The sequence below is a fragment of the Equus caballus genome, chromosome 18, assembly GCF_041296265.1.
Source record: "Equus caballus isolate H_3958 breed thoroughbred chromosome 18, TB-T2T, whole genome shotgun sequence".
NCBI classification, from domain to species: Eukaryota; Metazoa; Chordata; class Mammalia; order Perissodactyla; family Equidae; genus Equus; species Equus caballus.
Window position 1 is genome coordinate 27,629,319 of NC_091701.1, and position 19,140 is coordinate 27,648,458.

A 19,140-nucleotide genomic window follows, 5' to 3' on the forward strand; every position below is an offset into this window, starting at 1 on the left:
TAAATAAAAGCCTGTTGGGAAATCTTAAAACCTCTTTGTAATGTAACTTTAAAAAGTTAACACAAAGAACCCTTAGACTGAAGCCCGTAACAGCACGAACAAAGAGTATATCAAAACTGATTCTGTTAAGAGAAAGCGGACATACAAATTCACTTAATTTAAAGAGCAATCCAGTTATATTACTGCGAGAGAATAGACTTTATGCCATACCATCGAGCCCATTTAGAAGATGTGCTCGTTTCTTGTTACATATGCCAGACTTCATTGTTTGTCGTTCAGATATGCTTTTTAAACAACATATATATTCGTTTTCTGAAAGGAGAAAGAGTGATGTGCATTTAAACTCACTCTTAAAGAAGATACTTTTAAAACAAATTAAAATTAAACTTGATGGGGTACCATCAGTCAGTTGGTTTGCTCTTTTTCATGGTGTCAAACTGCTAATTGTCCATTCTCCTTAAAATAATAAACTTTCAATTGATATTGATTGTAGATCATTAATGAGTGCATTAATTATAATGTAATTTTTATAATTAATATCAATCCATTTCTTGCCAAGTCACCTACTTTTATTAACTGAACTCATCAGTTAACATTGTAGTGGAACTACTTTGCTCAGTCAACATCCACCCCAAAAAACCTTTATTTGAGTTTAATGTCTGAATTTTGCAATTTGTTTTGAATCTTTCAAAGCACTTTCATGTACTCAATATCTCTCATATTTTCACATTAAGTATGTGAGATGGATAGGTTAAGCATTGTTTTCCTTTTTTGTTTCTAATAAACAGGGATACTGAAGCTCACTTAGTAGGACAAATAACACGCTGCTGATTGCATAACCATTTAGAGAAAGCTTGGACTGGAACCTATAGCTCCCAATTTCATGTCTAGAAATGTTCAACTGATCAATGCCTCACAGATTTCTGAATATAATTAGAGCTTATGTTAAAAGATAAACTGAGGCATATTAAAAATTCTGAGTTTATTTTCTTCCCAGTGTTGTTGAGAAATAACTGACACACATCAATGTATAAGTTTAAGGCATAGAGCATGACGGTTTGATTTACACATATTGTGAAATGATGACTATAATCAGTTCAGCTAACTTCCATCATCTCATACACATAAAATAAAAAGAGAAAAAAAGAAAAGAAAAAAATTTTCTACTTGTGATGAGAATTCTTAGGACTAACTCTCTTAACAACTTTCTTACATGTCATACAGCAGTGTCAACTACAGTCATCATATTGTACAACACTTCCCTAGGACTTATTTATCTTATAACTGGAAGTGTGTACATTGGTCCACCTTCCTCTAATCCCTCTCCCCCCACCCTACACCTCTGGTAAGCACAGTTCTGATCTCTCTTTCGAGGAGTTTGGGGGTTTTTTTTGTTTTGGGTTTTTCTTTTTTTTATTCCACGTATAAGTGATATCGTACAGTATTTGTCTTTCTAGGTCTCACTTATTTCACTTAGCATAATGCCTTCAAGATTACAAATGGTAGGATTTCCTCATTTTTTACGATCGAATAATAGTCCATTGTGTATACGTATATCACAACTTCTTTATCCATTCCTCCATTCATGGACTCTTAGGCTGCTTGCACATCTTGACTATTGTAAATAATGCTGCTATGAACATGGAGATGCAGTTATCTTTTCAAGTTAATGTCTTCATTTCCTTTGGATATATTCCCAGAATAGGAATTGTTGGATCATATGGTAGTTCTATTTTTAATTTTTTGAGGCTACTGTCTTCCATGGTGGCTGTACCATTTTACGATCCCACCAACAATGCACAAGGGTTCCTTTTTCTCCACATCCACACCAGCATTTGTTAGCTCTTGTCTCTTTTATGATGGCCATCCAACAGGCATGAGGTGATATCTCATTGTGGTTTTAATTTGCACCTCGCTGATGATTAGTGATGTTGAGCACCTTTTCATATACCTTTGGCCTTTTGTATATCTTCTTTGGAGAAACGTCTGTTCAGATCCCTTGCTTATTTTTTATTGAAAAACTTAAAGAGAAGCAGCTACATGTTAACCACCTTGTCCCTCCCACAGGTCAGTGCAACACCATGTGGAGAGATCTCCCCTCAGCCTCTGGCTCCTCCAGTGGAAATAAAGAACCCTAGGGGGACAATCAGCTACCCACCCCTCCCCAGCAGTGTGAGTCAGCTTGTCGGAGCTCCTACTCTGATCTCATACCACAGGGAATGCAGGGGAATCTGTAGGGCTCAACCACTGGGAATCTGACTGATACAGAAGGGGAGCTTGCAAAAACCGCACATGGATCTTGTTCACACCTGCAGTGCCCAAGTAGTAATCCCAATCACAGGCTTTGTTCATTTGCAGAACCAAGCCCGGGGCGCACTCTGACCAGGGAACTCGGCAGGGTGCAAATCTGCCTGATTCAGATCCTCAAATGAGTTTTGCGGACCCTATAGCCTAGCTTGCCCCTGCGTAGGCAAGGTTCTGCGTCACAGCCCCATCTGCCATGGAGAGTGCCTTCCAGCCCCACTTGACCAGAAGGGCTGGAGACAACTTCTAGAAACTGTGCAGCCCAGCATGCACACTTGAGCCAACAGGTAGGCAGAGATGACAGCTTGTAGAGCAAAGCCAATAGCCTTGGTGAGTCAGGGAACTTGGGATGTGGGTTGGCTTGAGTTAAGACAACAAAGAGCTTTACCAGCTTTAGAGCTGCTTCTCCCACTGCATCCAGGCAGGGAATCTAATTCGTGTCCCACTCATCACTGAATACAGTCTTCAGCCTGTCTGACCAGGGATCCTAACCAGAGCACACAGGTACCTGCATAGCCTATTCAACAACCTTATGTAAAGAGGCACTTGAACAGAGAGCATTGCCTGTGGCTTCCCCCATCTACGGAGTAAACTGGTGGTCTCACCTGACCAGAGAATTCAGTGCACATACTGGAGTGAATTGAGTCTCCAAACGATGCTCCGTACAGGCCCCGGGTCCCATCCTGCTGCCCTGCCAGGGCAAAGAAGCTAATTCATAGTCTGATCTACTACTGAATATAATACCCAGTCCTGACCATCTAGGAAGCCTGACCAGAGAATCCAGACAACAATGGAGCTCATCCTATGTCATCATTTGGGTAGAAAACCAAACCAGAAGTCCTATCCAACTGTCAGCAAGTGGCATAACCTCATCCCTGCCCTCAGAGCTCAAACATTGCCTTGCTTCAAAATAAACCATAATAGCAAGCCCCACCTGCCCAAGGACCTTACCAGCAGACACACTCAGAAACCTAAACTGAGCTGAATGATGAACTGTCTCTGCCAAAGTAAACTTGTAAAGCCTGGAAGAGGAGCCCAATTACTCAGATGTGCAGATACCAATGTAAGGAATCACGGATCACAAAAAATCCGGTAAATACAACACCACCAAAGGAAACCAACAAAACTTCAATAACTGATGCTAAAGGAATGGCGATCTATGAAATGTCAGACAAAGAATTCAGAATAGTCCTTTTAAGGAAGTTTAGTGAACTACAAGAAAACACAGAAAGGCAACTAAATATATTAGGAAAACAATACATAAACAAAAGGAGAAGTTCAACAAAGAAATAACACCCATCAAAAAAACAAAACAAGACAGGAATCCTAGAGTTGGAAACTACACTAACTGAACTGAAGAATTCAATGAAGAGTTTCAAAAGTAGACTCAACTATGCAGAAGAAAGAATCAGCAGTCTAGAGGATAGAACACTGCAAATTACCCAGTCAGAAGAGCAAAAAGAAAAAAGACTAAGAAAGAGTGAAGAAAACCTACAGGAATTATGGGACACAATTAAAAGAAACAATTTTCCATTATGGAAATTCCAGAAGGCAAAAAGAAAGAGAAAAAGACAGAAAATATGTTTAAAGCAATAGTGACTAAAAACTTTCTGAACCTGGGAAGAGAAACTGACATCCAGATCCATGAGGCCCAAAAGATCCCAAATATGTTGAACCCAAATAGGGCTACACTGGGACACATTATAATTAAATCGTCAAAAGTTGAAGACAAAGAAGGAATTTTAAGAGCAGCAAGAGAAAAAGAGAAGTTACATACAAAGGAACCCCCATAAGACCACTGGCAGATTTCTCAACTTTTCAGGCCAAGAGAGAGTGAGATGACATATTCAAAATATTGAGAGAAAATAATTGTCAGGCAAGAATTCTATACCCAGTGAAGCTGTCTTTCAGAAAGAAAGAAGTTGGGGCCAGCATGGTGGAGTAGTGGTCAAATTCACATGTTCTGCTTTGGTGGCCTGGGGTTCTTCAGTTGGGATCCTGGGCACAGATCTACATACTGCTCATCAAGCCATGCTGTGGTGCCATCCCACCTAGAAGAAGTAGAAGGACTTACAACTAGGATATACAACTTTGTACTGGGGCTTTAGGGAGGAAAAAAAAAAAGAAGAAGGGATAAAGATTTTCTTGAAGAAACAAAAACTGAGGGAGTTTATTACCACCAGACCTAACTTACAAGAAATGCTTCCGCTTCTTTGGTTGGAAGTAAAAGAATGCTAATTAACATTATTAAAACATAAAAAGGTAGTGTAAATTTTACTGGTAATGATAAATGTATAGTCATAATTAGATTCTGCAATATGGTAATAGTGGTGCATAATTCACTTAAAACTCTAGTTCAAAATTTAAAAAAAAGAATGTAGTAAAAATAACCATAACTACAATAATCTGTTGCTAGTTTCACGGTATAAAAAAATATAAATTGTAACAGCAATAACCTAAAACGTGAAGAGGAGGAGACATAAAAGTGTAAAGATTAGGGGCCAGCTCCATGGTATAGTAGTTAAGTTTGGCATGCTCTGCTTTGGCAGCCTGGGTTCATGGGTTTGGATCCTGGGTGTGAAGCTACACCACTCATCAGGCATGCTGTGATGACGACCCATATATAAAGTGGAGGAAGATTGGCAGAGATGTTAGCTCAGGGCTAATCTTCCTCAAGCGAAAATAAAAAGGGGAGGATTGGCAACTGATGTTAGCTCAGGGCTAATCTTCCTCAGCAAAAAGAAGAAAAAAGGTGTAAAGTTTACAAATTCTGTTGAAGTTGAGTTGTTAGTTTAAAATAGGATGTTATATGTTTAAGATATTATATGTAAGCTTCTTGCCAACCACAAGGGAAAATCCTGCAGTAATCACACAAAAGAACACAATAAAGAAGTCAAATTATACTGATACCAAAACACACAAAAAACAGCAGGAGAAGAAACAAAAAAGAACATAGCTACACAACAACCAGAAAACAATAACAAAATGACAATAGTAAATCCTTACTTATCAATAACTACTTTAAAAGTAAGTGGATTAAATTCTCCAATTAAAAGACACAGAATGCCTGAATGGATTAAAAAACAAGATCCAAAAATATGTTGCCTACAGGTGATTCACTTTAGCCTTTAAGACACACATAGACTGAGAGTGAAGGGATGGAAAAAGACTTTTCAAGCAAATGGTAACCAAAAAAACCAGGAGTAGCTATATTTAGATCACATAAAATAGATTTCAAACTAAAAATAGTAAAAAGAAGACAAAGAAGGTCATATATAATGCTAAAGTGGTCAATACATCAAGAAGATATAATAATGATAAATATTTATGTGCCTAACATTGGAGCACCTAAATGTATAAAGCAAAAAATAAAAGAGCTAAAAGGAGAAATAAACAGCAATACAATAATAGTTGGGGACTTTAATACCCCACTCTCAACAACAGATAGGTCATCCAGGCAGAGAATCAATAAGGAAACAGTGGATTTGAACACTATAGACCAAATGGACCTAACAGACATATATAGAACATTCTATCCAATAACAACAGGATACACATTCTTCTCAAGGGCACATGGAACATTTTCTAGGATAGACCATATGTTAGGCCATAAAACAAGTCTTAGAAAATTCAAGAAGACTGAAATTATACCAAGTATCTTCCCTGACCACAATGGTATGAAACTAGAAATCAATAACAAGAGGAAAACTGGAAAATTCATGAACACATGGAAATTAAACAACTCTCTCCTGAACAACCAATCAATGGATCAAAGGGAAAACTAAAGGGGAAATAAAAAAGTTCCTTGAGACAAATGAATATGGAAACATAACATACCAGAACCTGTGGGATGCAGCAAAAGCAGTTCTAAGAGAGAATTTTATAGCAATAAATGCCTACGTTAAGAAATAAGAAAGATCCAAAATAAGCAACCTAACACTACACCTTAAGGAACTAGAAAAAGAAGAGCAAACTGAGCCTAAAGTTATCAGAAGAAGGAAAATAATAAAGATTAGAGCAGATATAAATGAAATAGAGAACAGAAAAACAATAGAAAAGATTAACCAAACTAAGGATTAGTTCTTTGAAAAGTTTTTGACAAACCCTTAGCTAGACTAACCAAGGAACAAAGGAAAGGATCCAAATTAACACAATTCTAAATGAAAAAGAAGACATTACAACTGATAACATAGAAATTGACAGGATCATAAGAGGCTACCAGGAACAACTATACACCAACAAACTGGACAACCTGGAAGAAATGGAAAAATTCTTTAAAACATGCAACTTACCAAGACTGAATCAGGAAGAAATAGAAAATCTGAATAGACCAATACTAGTAAAAAGATCGAGTCAGTAATTCAAAATCTCGCAGCAAAGAAAAATCTAGGACCAGATCGTGTCACTGGTAAATTTTACCAAACATTTAAAGAATTGACACCAATCCTTCTTAAACTCTTCCAAAACATTGATGAGAACGGAATAGTCTCAAACTCATTTTACAAGGCCAGAATTATCCTGATACCAGAAAAGGACACTACCAGAAAAGAAAACTACTGGCCAATATTCCTGAGATGCAAAAATTCTCAATCAAAAACTAGCAAAAAGAATTCAGCAGCACATTAAAAGGATCATTCACCACAATCAAGTACATTTATCCCTGGGATGCAAGGATGGGTCAACATACATACATCAATTAATGTGATATATCACATTAATAGAATAAAAAAGAATCATATGATGATCTAAATAGAAGCAAGGAGAGCATTCAACAAAATTCAATGTCGATCAGTGATAAAAATGCTTAACAAATTAGGCACAGAAGGAATACATCTCAACATAATAAAGGCCAAATATGACAAGCCTACAACTAACATCATGCTCAATGGTGAAAGGTTCAAATCTTTTCCTCTAAGATTAGGAGCAAGACAAGTGCATCCACTCCCATCACTCCTATTGTACCAGAAGTTCCACCTAGAACAATCAGGGAAGAAAAAGAAATGAAAGTTATCAGAATTGGAAAAGAAGAAGTAAAATTGTCTCCATTTACAGATGACATAATTTTATATATAGAAAATCCTAAAGACTCAATCAAAAACTGTTAGACCTACTCAATGAATTCAGTAAAGTTGCGGATACAAAATTAATGTATGAAAATCAGTAGTATTTCTATACACTAACAACAAATCTTCTGAAAAAGAAATTGATCCACTTATAATAGCATCAAACGTAATAAAATATTTAGGAATAAATTTAACTTAGGAGGTGAAAGATTTCTAGCCTGACAACTGCAAGACATTGATGAAAGGAATTGATGAAGACACAAATAAATGGAAAGATATCCATGTTCATGGATTGGAAGAAATAATATTGTTAAATGTCAATACTCCCAAAAGCCATCTATAGATTCAATGCAACCCCTATTGAGACTCCAATGGTATTTTTTATGGAAGTAGAAAAAAACACTCCTAAATTTGGGTGGAACCACAAAAGACCCTGAATAGCTAAAGAAATCCTGAGAAAGAAGAAGAAAGCAGGAGGTATCATAATTCTTGATTCCAACCTATACTATAAAGCTATAGTCGTCCAAACAGTGTGGTACTGGCATACTGAAAAATGGACCAATGGAACAAAATTGAGAGCCCAGAAATAAACCCAAGCATATACAGTCAACTAATATTTGACAAGGGAGCCAAGAATACTCAGTGGAGAAAAGACAGTCTCTCCAATAAATGGTGCTGGGATAATTGAATATTTACATGTAAAAGAATGAAAGTGGACCCATATTGTACACCACTCACAAAAATTAGCTCAAAAATCGATGAAAGATTTAATTGTAAGACCTAAAACCATGAAACTCCTAGAAGAAAACATAGGAATAAAGCTCCTTGAGATGGGTCTTGGTAATGACTTTTTGGATATGACACCTAAAGTACAAGCAACAAAATCAAAATAAACAAGTGGGACTATAAAAGTTTCTGCACAGCAAAAGAAAGCATCAACAAAGTGAAAAGACAATCTACAAAGTGGGAAAAAAAATATTTGCAAACCATATATCTGATAAGGGGTTAATATCCAAAATACGTAAGGAACTCATACAACTCAATAGCAAAAAAACCAATAATAACTCAATTTAAAAATGGGCAAAGCATCTTAAGAATTTATCTGAGCAAACATCAATTTAAATTGGGCAGGCTTCAATCTGGCAGATAGAAAGGAGCTCTGAGGAGCTGTACAAAATGAAAGATTTTTATAGACAGAAGGGAGTGGGAACAAGGAAGTTATACTAGGCAAAAAAATAGGTTGGTTATTGCAAGGTTACTTTCCTTTAGGAGATGGCACGAGTCTATCAGGCAGATTAGCTAACTAGTACTGATCAGGAGATTCCTTATTGCCTAGTTTCAGATTCCTCTTCTGGGAGAGCTGCAATTGTAATAAAGTCTCAGTTTGGTGACATGGGGTTTAACAAAAATGACTCGATTTGGGGCCTGCTGTCTTGTTTTTAACACTGAAGTCACATACAGCTGAATTTATTCCAAAGAATTCTTTTCCAAGTGTGGTCATTATTGACAGTGAATAATCTGAAATTCTCCTATTGATAGGTGGAGAAAGTGTGATCCTTCTACCCATATTCCATTTTTCATCTCCATTTTCTCTTCTCTTCTTCACTCATGTCTTCTTTTACTTCCCTTCTTCCATGTCTGTTTCTCTGTGTGTCATCTGATTGACAGGAAAATTAAAAAAGTAGAGTGGCAGACTAAGTCAATCTCTATGGGTAAGGTATAAAAAGCATTTGAAAAGGGTCAGGTACTCCTTGAATGAACCATCCCAATGAGTTTTTTCCCAAGTGACAGCAGTTCCTAAAAAAATATGAACAAGATTTCCACTGACTGGCTCTGCGGAAAGGAAACAGAAGTGATACGTTTTTGACAGTTCTGCAACCTCACAGAGTCTCCACTGAAACAGCTGAGCCAGCACCTCATCCTTCACAGGGGTGCCTTCAGATGTTGGCCCACGTTAAGCTATTTAACGAGCTCCTACTGATGTCTGTCCTGATGAAATGTTGACTCAGGTAGGTGCTCTACCGTACACTTTGCCATTTATGATAAAGAAAAGATTTCAAATCAGTAATGAAGAGTGGGCATGGTTTACTAAATCTTTTTGATTCCCAAATACGTATGTAAGAGTATGCTTATGTGAGTGTTTTTACATATATATTGTAGATGGATTACATATGCACTCATACAAATAGAGTTAACCTATGAGGTGCTATTAGAGTATAAACATTTTTCTCAAGCACTGACTCCATGCTCAGTGGGAGCTATGTGAACTAGTTTCTCCCAGATAATAGGCATCCTAAGACCTTGGTATGCCTGAAGCTATTGCTTACTTGTTTAGTGTGCTTTGAATTTTTAAATCCATTCCAATGTGCCACTGCATATTCTAGTAATTGAACTTGAGTCTTGAATTCCAAAAGTTTAAAAGTCTCTACTCTAGCAATGAATAACATGAAAGAAAAGGTATTCTTTGAACGCCTGGTACACCATCAGCAAGCTTCTGGACCCTAAAGAGATTATTTTTAAAGTATATGTTATAGAATCAGTCTCAAGAAATTTATAATTTCCTAGTGGATGAAATACCTACAAAGATGACACACAAATTCATGAATCGTTCCGTATTTGTAAATTGATCCCTCCCTCGTCTGCGAGTCCACTTTATCTTACATCTATTCTAACAGAGCATTTACGCACTTTATTTCATGTGAAATTTACATGTCTTTTTCATTAGAATCAGAGACTGTCTCATTTATTATTGTTTCTTCAGTGTTGATCACAAAATACATGATAAATGCTTAATAAACACTAACTGAGATAATGAATAAAAAATAGGAGGACAAAAAGACACAGATGATTATGTGTTCAATTTTTTTCAGTATCCAAAAGAGAAAAAGCAAAAATTAATATATAGAATTTTTTCAAAGTGAAAATAGCTGTCTTTTTTGACTAATAAATAATCCATGCTCATGGGAAAATATTCAAATATCTCACAATAATTTCTCTAGTAGAGAAACCAGTTTTAATAATTCAGTGTATGTATCTATGCTCTCAGTTGTTTATCCATGCACATTCAGGGTGGACATTTTTTTAAACAAAATTTGAAGCATGATGTATATATATTTTGTTCAATGGGTAACTTAAAAAAATTAACAGTATATTGCTGATACCTACCATGATGAACGCGTTTCCCTTTAACTGGCTATAGTAGCCTCTTTTTTTGTATATTTCATAATGTACTTAACTCTATTGACAGATATTGAGGTTGTATTAAATTTTTTTATCCTTATAAACAGTGCTTCTATAAACATCTTTTAACATCTTCGCAAGTTCAGATTTATTTTCTTGGAATAATTCCTAGACATCAAATAGACTTAAAATGTTGAAGTATTTTGTTAAATTACTCTCCAAAAAGGTTGTGCCAATTTACACTCCCACCAACTGCGTACAGCCCATTTTCCCTCTAACCGAGGCTGCATATAATTCATTTAAAAAAATCTTTGTTAATTTAACAAGGAAAAAAGTCTCATTGGTTGCTTTTTTTCCCCTCCCCGCTACTGTTATTTTAAAACCTAGACTACTTAGGGACCTTTGAAATAAATCAATTCTTGGTAAATCCCACATGACCCACCCATGGAACATGTTTGCTACTAAATTGACTTCCCTCTCCTACCCAAGTGGCTTGTCTCTGTGCACCAGCAGTAGATAGAAATCAAGAAAATAAGAGCATCTTAATTAGGTTAAACACACATGGGAGAGATCAAATACATATATATATATATTAAATCACACAAAGTATTTGATTATTGACTAAATACTTTCATCACTGTACCCTTCTATTAATGTAGATAATTGAGTAAACAATAAAATAATTCACAAATCATATAACCCTGTTGCAGGACTCATTCTACAAATTACATCAGATACTGGTACTAAGACAACCTATCTCTAATTTTTTTGAAGGCTCTACGGGGATTGTTAACAATTCTACCACAAAGCCTAGAGCTCAATAAGCTGCTGACATGATGTGGCGATGCGAAAAAGAGTCTGTGAAACAATACAGATGTGTCTAAAAATATAGTATTGGCAACATGAATAAAAACCATTTTATACTTTCATAGTTCCAATATGTGTATGTGCCAAAACTTGCCCTGGAAAAAGAAAGAGCAAAGCTTTACAATCTTATCCCAAAGAGTAACATTGGTCAATATCTTCTGCCCATGAATAATGGTAAGACCTTTGCAGGAAGGTCCTAGAGATCGAACATGTTTTCTTTGTGGACTTGGTCAGCACTTCCATATAGCCTGTCAGTGAGTCTGAAACCTTCTCTATTTTGAAGGCAAAAGTGTGAAGATCTCTAGCCTCACTGCACCATTTTACTAATCCCTACAAAAGGACCTGTAGTGAACTGCTATGTTCACTAAGAGATAGTACTTGTGTTAGCTTTCTATTTCTGTGTAACAAAACCAAAGCTTAGTGGGTTAAAACCACTCAGACTCACTATCTCACAGTTTCTGTGAATTTGGAATCTGGGCACAGCCTAGCAGGGTCTCCTGCTTCAAAGTCTCTCCTGAGACTGCAATCTAGATGTCAGCTGGTGCCACAGTCGCTTGAAGGTTCAACCAAGGCAGGATCCATTTCCAAGCTCACATTAGCAGTTGGCTGGGTTCAGTTCCTTGGGGTTGTTGGAACGAGAGTCTCAGTTCCTTGCTGGCTATTGGCCCGAGGCTGCCCTCAGTTCCTTGCCATTTGTGGTTCTCCAATGGAAGCTTGAGAGAGGCCAAAGCCAGCAAGAGAGAGGCTCTGCTAGTAAGACAGAAAGAATAGTCTTTTATAACCTAATCATGGAAGCGACATTCAACAACTTTGGCCATATTCTACTCATTAAAAACAAGTCACTAGGTTCAGCCCATACTCAAGGGGAGAGGATTAGACAAGGTCATGAATACTAGGAGGTGGGGATCATTGCGGGCCCCCAGATTCTACCACAGCAAGTGATTGTTCAGTTGATAATGAGAAAAGAGGACACTGGGGAAGAGTGGGAAGGAAAATGTCAGGAGACATGGTGGGAGAGGAATTCCTTGGAAAAAGGCTCACAATCCTCCACTGATATATATATATACTGTCAATAAACACGGTTCAATCTGGGGGCATTAACTACCTTAGGAAAGCGTGTTAAGTCTCAGGTCAAATTAGTAGGTATCATGTCAAAGCAGTAATCTCTCGCATTACAGGGAAAAACTGAAATAATAGGTATTACTGGCTGATGATGGCAAAACCTAAGACAAAGACAATAATTGATGACAAAGAAACACAAGCTCAACCAAGAGCCAAAAATATTCCATAGCTAATGTAAAATAAGATCATAACTCTTATTCCTTTAAAATGTTTTATCTAACAATTAACATTGACAAAGTAAACTTAGTGACATTCAAAAGACTCTGAATTTGTATTTATCAAGTCAAAATACATCCACATGCCATTTATGTATCCTTTGTTGAGCTGAGATTTTGGGTTTGTTCTGTCAAGAACCTGGATCTAGTGATAATTTATTATTTGCCTTTATTTTGCACCCACTTTGATAGGATAATTGGTTCAAGGTAGGGGTATATTTGTGGACTATAAAAGAAAAGATAGAAAATCTAGTTTACTGATCTATATGGTGGGGGGGCGGGGGGACATACCCATTATAGCATTTTTATTAGCATGGCTGTTTGAATAAGCTAAGCTAATCAGCTGCAAGTATGCATGTATGGGTTATATACTTTTCTGTGATAACAAAAATGAACAGAGATATAGCAGATAAATTGTCTTAACAGGTTTTGCTTGGTTTTAGTGCAAAAACTTACTAATTAATGCAAGTGTTGCAATCATTTTTATGACATTCCCCAAAGATGGCACTTTAAGGGTTATGCCATATGCTGATTGACAGCAGCCATAATTCCATACAATGAGACTGTATCATATTGTTTGAAGTGAGGTGATATTCATCTCTTGAAACTGATCAAACATACGATTGCATCAAACAGTGTTACAATATAATCACGCTGTATGTAGGGACTGCCAAGGCTGATCATCACGTTGTACTCGCTTCCCTTGGACTTCTCTAATAGCAGTTGTGACACGCCACTGCATCCACATTTTCCTTTAAGAGCTGCAGAATCTAAGACAGAGGGAAAGAAATCTGCATAAAATTGTGGTTTGGTTATGCTGTGTGAGTGTACATTTGTAGACTGCTTTAGAATTACAAATTTGCTCCCACTAAGATCTCCCTAAGTATACAAACAAAAACCCAGTAAGGCCAAGCTAAAAAGCAAAGATTCCAAATAGGGCAGAAAACAATTCAAATGTCCTTTCGTTTTCTTCAGCAAACAAGGAAACTTGGAAGAAATGTCTTTTTTTAAACACTTTTCAGTGTCTGAAACTCTCAATGATATTTTGTTCCAATGTGCTGTTTTGCAAAGCCACTTGCTTTATCTCCTGAGCTTGGGGCTCTTTCAGCTGCAGATAAAAATGATATAAGAACCTGTTCTGCTCCCACCCTTAGTTGCTGCTGATCTTAGAAAGCAGTGCAAGGAGGGTATGAGTGAGTGAAAGTAATTTGCCTATTCTCTTAGTAGCATTCTTAGCGGCATGAAGTCCTATAACACAGTGGCTTTTAGATTGGTGTAATTTAGGGACTGTCCTTTTATCATCCATCCATCTACCCATCTATCCATCTAACCATTCGTTCATCCACCTAATAACTTATAAAAGAGCCACTGGGATACTTTGGGGACTATGTCCAGAATATTTTACAAAGAAACAGTGTGCCAAGATGGGAGCCATCATCTACTCATGTTGACATTCACTGAGACAGATGTTACCAATTCTGATCCTCCCGTGTTGATCCATGCAAGTCTCCAAGATGTCACCACTCTATCTGCACTTTATTCATTCATCTAACCCTCTCCTAACCCTAACCTGTTAGGCTAAATGTCCTCAGCCCTTTGGGTCTATAGAAACTACGTGGCTCTTTCAGAGACTCATTGGGATGTCAGGAACACAGAGGCTCTGATTGGTTACATGAACACCTACACAGCCTTCTCTCTTCTGCTGCTCCTGTACTATGGCGGGCACAGAGGAATCTGTGAGGCTGGAAGCTTCCTTGGGTTCCCCTGCAATACAAGACCAAATGGCTCTCTGCTCCCAGATTCCTGTAACCCTGGGCATTTCTCCCATTCAGGTGAGGGAGGGTCAGTGCCCAAGTCCCTCCATGAGACACCACCCATAAGTAAGCTCTGTGCTTTCCATCTAACCATTTTTTCCTTTTCTTCCCCTCTTTAGCCTGTGGGGTCTTCATTTCATACGGGGTGAAAACCAGTCTTTTCACTTATTTTTCCCCAATCTTTTGCTTGTGATATTAATGTCATACTTTGAGATCTTTAGGGATTTCATGTTTGATACCCAAATACCCAGGGTTTTGAAATTCAAAATCTAAGAACTGACTTTCCTCTCTGTTTCTGCAAGAGCACCGATTGTCTAAGCAAGCAGGGAAGAAAGGCCCGGGAGCTGCCCACAGGTCACAAAGGCTGCTATGTAGCCTCTCTCTTGCTTTGTCTTCTAATTCATTCATTTCGTTGTTTGACCATTTACTTTCCTTTCCTCCTTGTTTTCTTAGAGTTTAGTTGGCTGAGTATTTTTTTTCCTAGCCTATTGAATAGAATAGTTACCTTACTAATTTTCTTCTTTCTTCTTTTCAATTGTAAATTGTGGAGGCTGTACATTTAGCTCTAAGTACTATTTAAGCTACATCACACGTTTTTTATTTTGTTATTGGCTGCTTTCTTTAAATTTTGAGACAATCAAAAATTTGCAAAAAAAGCTAGACAGAGAGTACAAATAACTCATTTTTTCTGAATACTTGTAAATTGCTGACCCAGTGGTCCATTAGCCCCAAAACACTTTAATATGTGTTTTCTACAAATAAGAATATCCTCTTGCTTAACTGCAATACAACCAGTAAAATCAGGAAATGAACTTTGATACACTCCTGTCCTTTGGTCCACAGACCACATTCCAATATCACCATTAATGCAACAATATTTTTTGTAAAAAAGGATTTATTTCAGAATCACACACTGCATTTAGCTGTCACGTCTCTTTAGTCTTCTTCAGTTTGGAATATTCTTCAGTTTATCCTTGACTTTCATAACTGCTTTTGAAGATGAGTCCAGTTATTTTGTAGACTTTCCCTTGGTTTAAGTTTGTCTGATGTTTCCTCATGATTCGATTCAGTTTATAGTATCATAGAAGTGATGCTGTGTTCTCAGTACATCATACCAGGTCATGCATGGTTTTAATAACAGATGTTTACTTTGACAACTTAAGTGGTGCATTCCAGGCTTTTCCACATAAAGTTACTTCTTCTCCCTTTTGTCGGGAGGTACTGTGAAAACATGTAAATATCCTATTCCTTATCAAACTTAAATTCATTCATTCATTTATGTCAGTATGGTCTCATGTTTCCTATTTTACTTAATATTGTAAACTCTGTGAGCTACTATATTACTATCAGTATTAATTTTGATACTCAAATTATGGTCTATGTGGCCAGTAGGAGCTCATTTAAGCTGGCTTCTAGGTCCTTTTGATATATCCCCATCATTTTTCTTTTAACACTTGCTTGATTTCTGGCACAAGTTGCAGGCTTTTATTGCACTTTTCCTCTCTCCAGCCCTAGAACCAGCTATTTCTCTAAGAAGTCCTATTTCCTTTCACTGGACAATGGTATTTAGAAGCCAAGATCTGCACACTTTATATGCTCATTGTCATCAGAGTATTGCTGCTTCCAGGCCCCATCAGAAGGTAGAAGCAGGAAGTATATGTATATGTGTATCATGTGTTTGCATCTAAATTTATTTCTACGTCTGTCTATATATATTGAAAAACGTGAGTTCATGCTGACACTTCTAATTTCACACGTTCACTCTGGTGTTCTCCCTTTCCATATATGTAATTCCCTTCTCTAATAGTGAGAAGCCTAGCTGCCATAGTTCTTCAGATATTTACTTATGTGATCAACTTCACCTTATGCAACCAATCTCCCATCCCTTGTACAACCCCCTCCCTGACACAGATGCCCTCCTCCTGCTCAGGCTCTGATTCCTCATGGACAACTTCTCACCCTGTTCAGGCTGATTCCTCACGCTAATATGCCTGCCATCCCTAAGTGGATGTTCTCCGCATCCTTCTTGGGCTCTGATACCCTCTGTTGGGGCACTGCAGCTTCTCCTATCTGCTCTGTCTCACCTAATGGCTTTAGGACTGAATTATTCAGGAAGATGAAGCAGTATCACTCAAGTTTCACCATGTAATGTTTTCATTTTCCTTCAATTATTTAGCTCATGAATTAGTTGATGTGTATTTTGCATTTTCAAATGTATTGGGGATTTTTGTTGTTGATTTCTAATTTCTCTTTTCAAAGATATGCTTTTTGGTGAGGAAGATTGGCCCTGAGCTAACATCTGTTGCCAACCTTCCTCTTTTTTTTTCTCCCCAAAGCCCTAGTACATAGTTGTACATCCTAGTTGTAAGTCCTTCTAGTTCTTCTATGTGGGATGCCACCACAGCGTGACTTGATGAACGGTGTGTAGGTCTTCACCCAGGATGCAAACCTGCGAACCCAGGGCCACCGAAACAGAGTGCATAAACTTAACCACTACACCACCAGGCCAGCCTCTGATTTTAATATAATGACGTTGTATTCAACTCTATTTTCTAATTTCTAAATTAAACCTATTCAGATCAATTCTGATATTTGTTGAGATTTCTTTGAGGCCCAATTAGTGGTTAATTTGGTGAAAGCTCCAAGTTTGCTTGTGCTGATTTCATATTCTCAAACTGTTGGGTTCAAGGTTCAATATATATCAGTCATATCAATCCTATAATTTGTGTTATACAAATCTTCTCTATCCTTACTAAGGTATTTGCCTGCTTGATTTACCATCAACTGAGATAAGCCTATTAAAAATTTATCCACTATGAATGTAGATTTGTCATTTTTTTCCCCTACAATTTGGTCAATTTCTTCTTCATATCTTTTGAATGTATGTTATTTGGTGAATATATGTGCAGAATTGCTGTATCGTCCAGGTGACATTCCTTTTACCATTATGCACTAGCCACAATTATTCTCAACAATGTTTCAATAATGGTTTTTGCCTTAAAGTCTATTTTTCTGATATTAATATAGCAGCACCAGCTTTTTGTTTTTTTTTTAAGTTGTTATTTGTCTCGTGTTTCTTTTCCTAGAACTTTACTTCCAAACTTTTTATGGCCTTTGGATGCATTTCCAGTAGAAATCACTTGCCTAAATATTTAAAATTCAATCTTTTAATATCTGTTTTAGCTGACAACTTTAGGCTGCTTATATTTATCGTAATGTCTTGTATATTTGGACATATTATATTTTGTGCTTCTTTTTACTGTCATTTTGTTTTCCTCCTTTCTTGCTCTTTCTTGGGTCAATGAATTTTTTCTTTTTAACTGCTTCTTGTTTGGAAATAATATATTTTGTTTCTGTTCTTTTATTCTGACTTTATAAAGCCTAAGGTTAATAAATATGTTGACTCTCCTTTTAAATAATACAAGAATGTAGTGGGATAGCTGGATCATATGGTAGATCTATTCTTAATTTTCTATTCCACTGCTGGATATTTATCCAAAGAACTTGAAAACACAAAGGCATAAAGCTATATGCATCCCTATGTTCATTGCAGCATTATTCACAATAGCCAAGACTTGGAAGCAACCTAACTGCTCATCAGGGGCCAATGGATAAAGAAGATGTGGTATATATACATAATGGAATACTACTCGGCCATAAGAAATGAGGAAATCCGGGCATTTGTGACAACATGGATGGACCTTGAGGGTACTATGCTGAGTGAAATAAGTCAGAGAGAGAAAGTCAAATACCATATGATCTCACTCATAAGTAGAAGATAAAAACGACGACAAACAAATACATAGCAATGGAGATTGGATTGGTGGTTACCATAGGGGAAGGGGGGAGGGGAGAGGGCAAAAGGGGTGATTAGGCTCACATGTGAGGGGATGCACTATAATTAGTTTTTGGGTGGTGAACATGATGTAATCTACACAGAATTCGAAATATATTACAATGTACATCTGAAAGTTATATAATGTTATAATGCAATGTTAATGCAATAAAATAAAGAATGTAATGACACTTAAAGTCTGATTATCCTCCACTTGTCTTGTATGTTGTTCTTTTCCAGACTTTCATATTCATTCTGCTGCTTTTTAAAAATAGATAACTCATTTATATCTAAATTTCTTATGACAAATTCACACACACAAAAAGAAATGAAGAGTTAAAGAATCATAACTTCTGCTCACTACCTAACTTAAGAAATAAAACATTACTCATAAAGTTGAATCACCAAGTGTAGTCCTCTTCACCTCAGAAATAACTACTATAAAGTCAAGAAATATTCCAGCTGGCTTTTAAACCCCCAAATGGTTGTTTTTATTATTTTGTTCAGAAAATGCTTATTTAGATTTACTACATTTCTACAACTTTACAATTTTATTTTGTCATATTGCTTCTTATATCTCATTCTTGTCTGGGTTCAATTGCTTTCTATGAAGAACAGTCTGACTTGGTTCTTTCAGCAAAGGTCTGTGAGTCATAAGCTTTCTCATTTTTCATCTGGAAAGAAGTATTTGCATTTGACCCCATTCTTCAATGACATAGGTATACAGTATGAAATATATA

At 36.8% G+C, this 19,140-nt stretch overlaps 1 protein-coding gene across 16 annotated transcripts in view; it reads right to left on the reverse strand.

The window, feature by feature from the left end:
• Positions 1–19,140, reverse strand: part of GTDC1 (glycosyltransferase like domain containing 1) — a 423,749-nt gene that overhangs the window by 16,079 nt on the left and 388,530 nt on the right. For 10 of the 16 annotated variants that reach the window (XM_070240833.1, XM_070240837.1, XM_070240834.1 and 7 more), the window contains one exon: positions 10,671–13,521. The exons of 3 other annotated variants lie outside the window; for them this stretch is intronic. In XM_070240833.1, the coding sequence (XP_070096934.1) occupies positions 13,465–13,521 (57 nt within the window). In that variant the 3' untranslated portion in view covers positions 10,671–13,464. Of the gene's footprint in view, positions 1–10,670; positions 13,522–19,140 lie in introns of those variants that run through there. 3 more of the 16 variants (XR_011428193.1, XR_011428192.1, XR_011428191.1) reach the window with 2 other exon arrangements.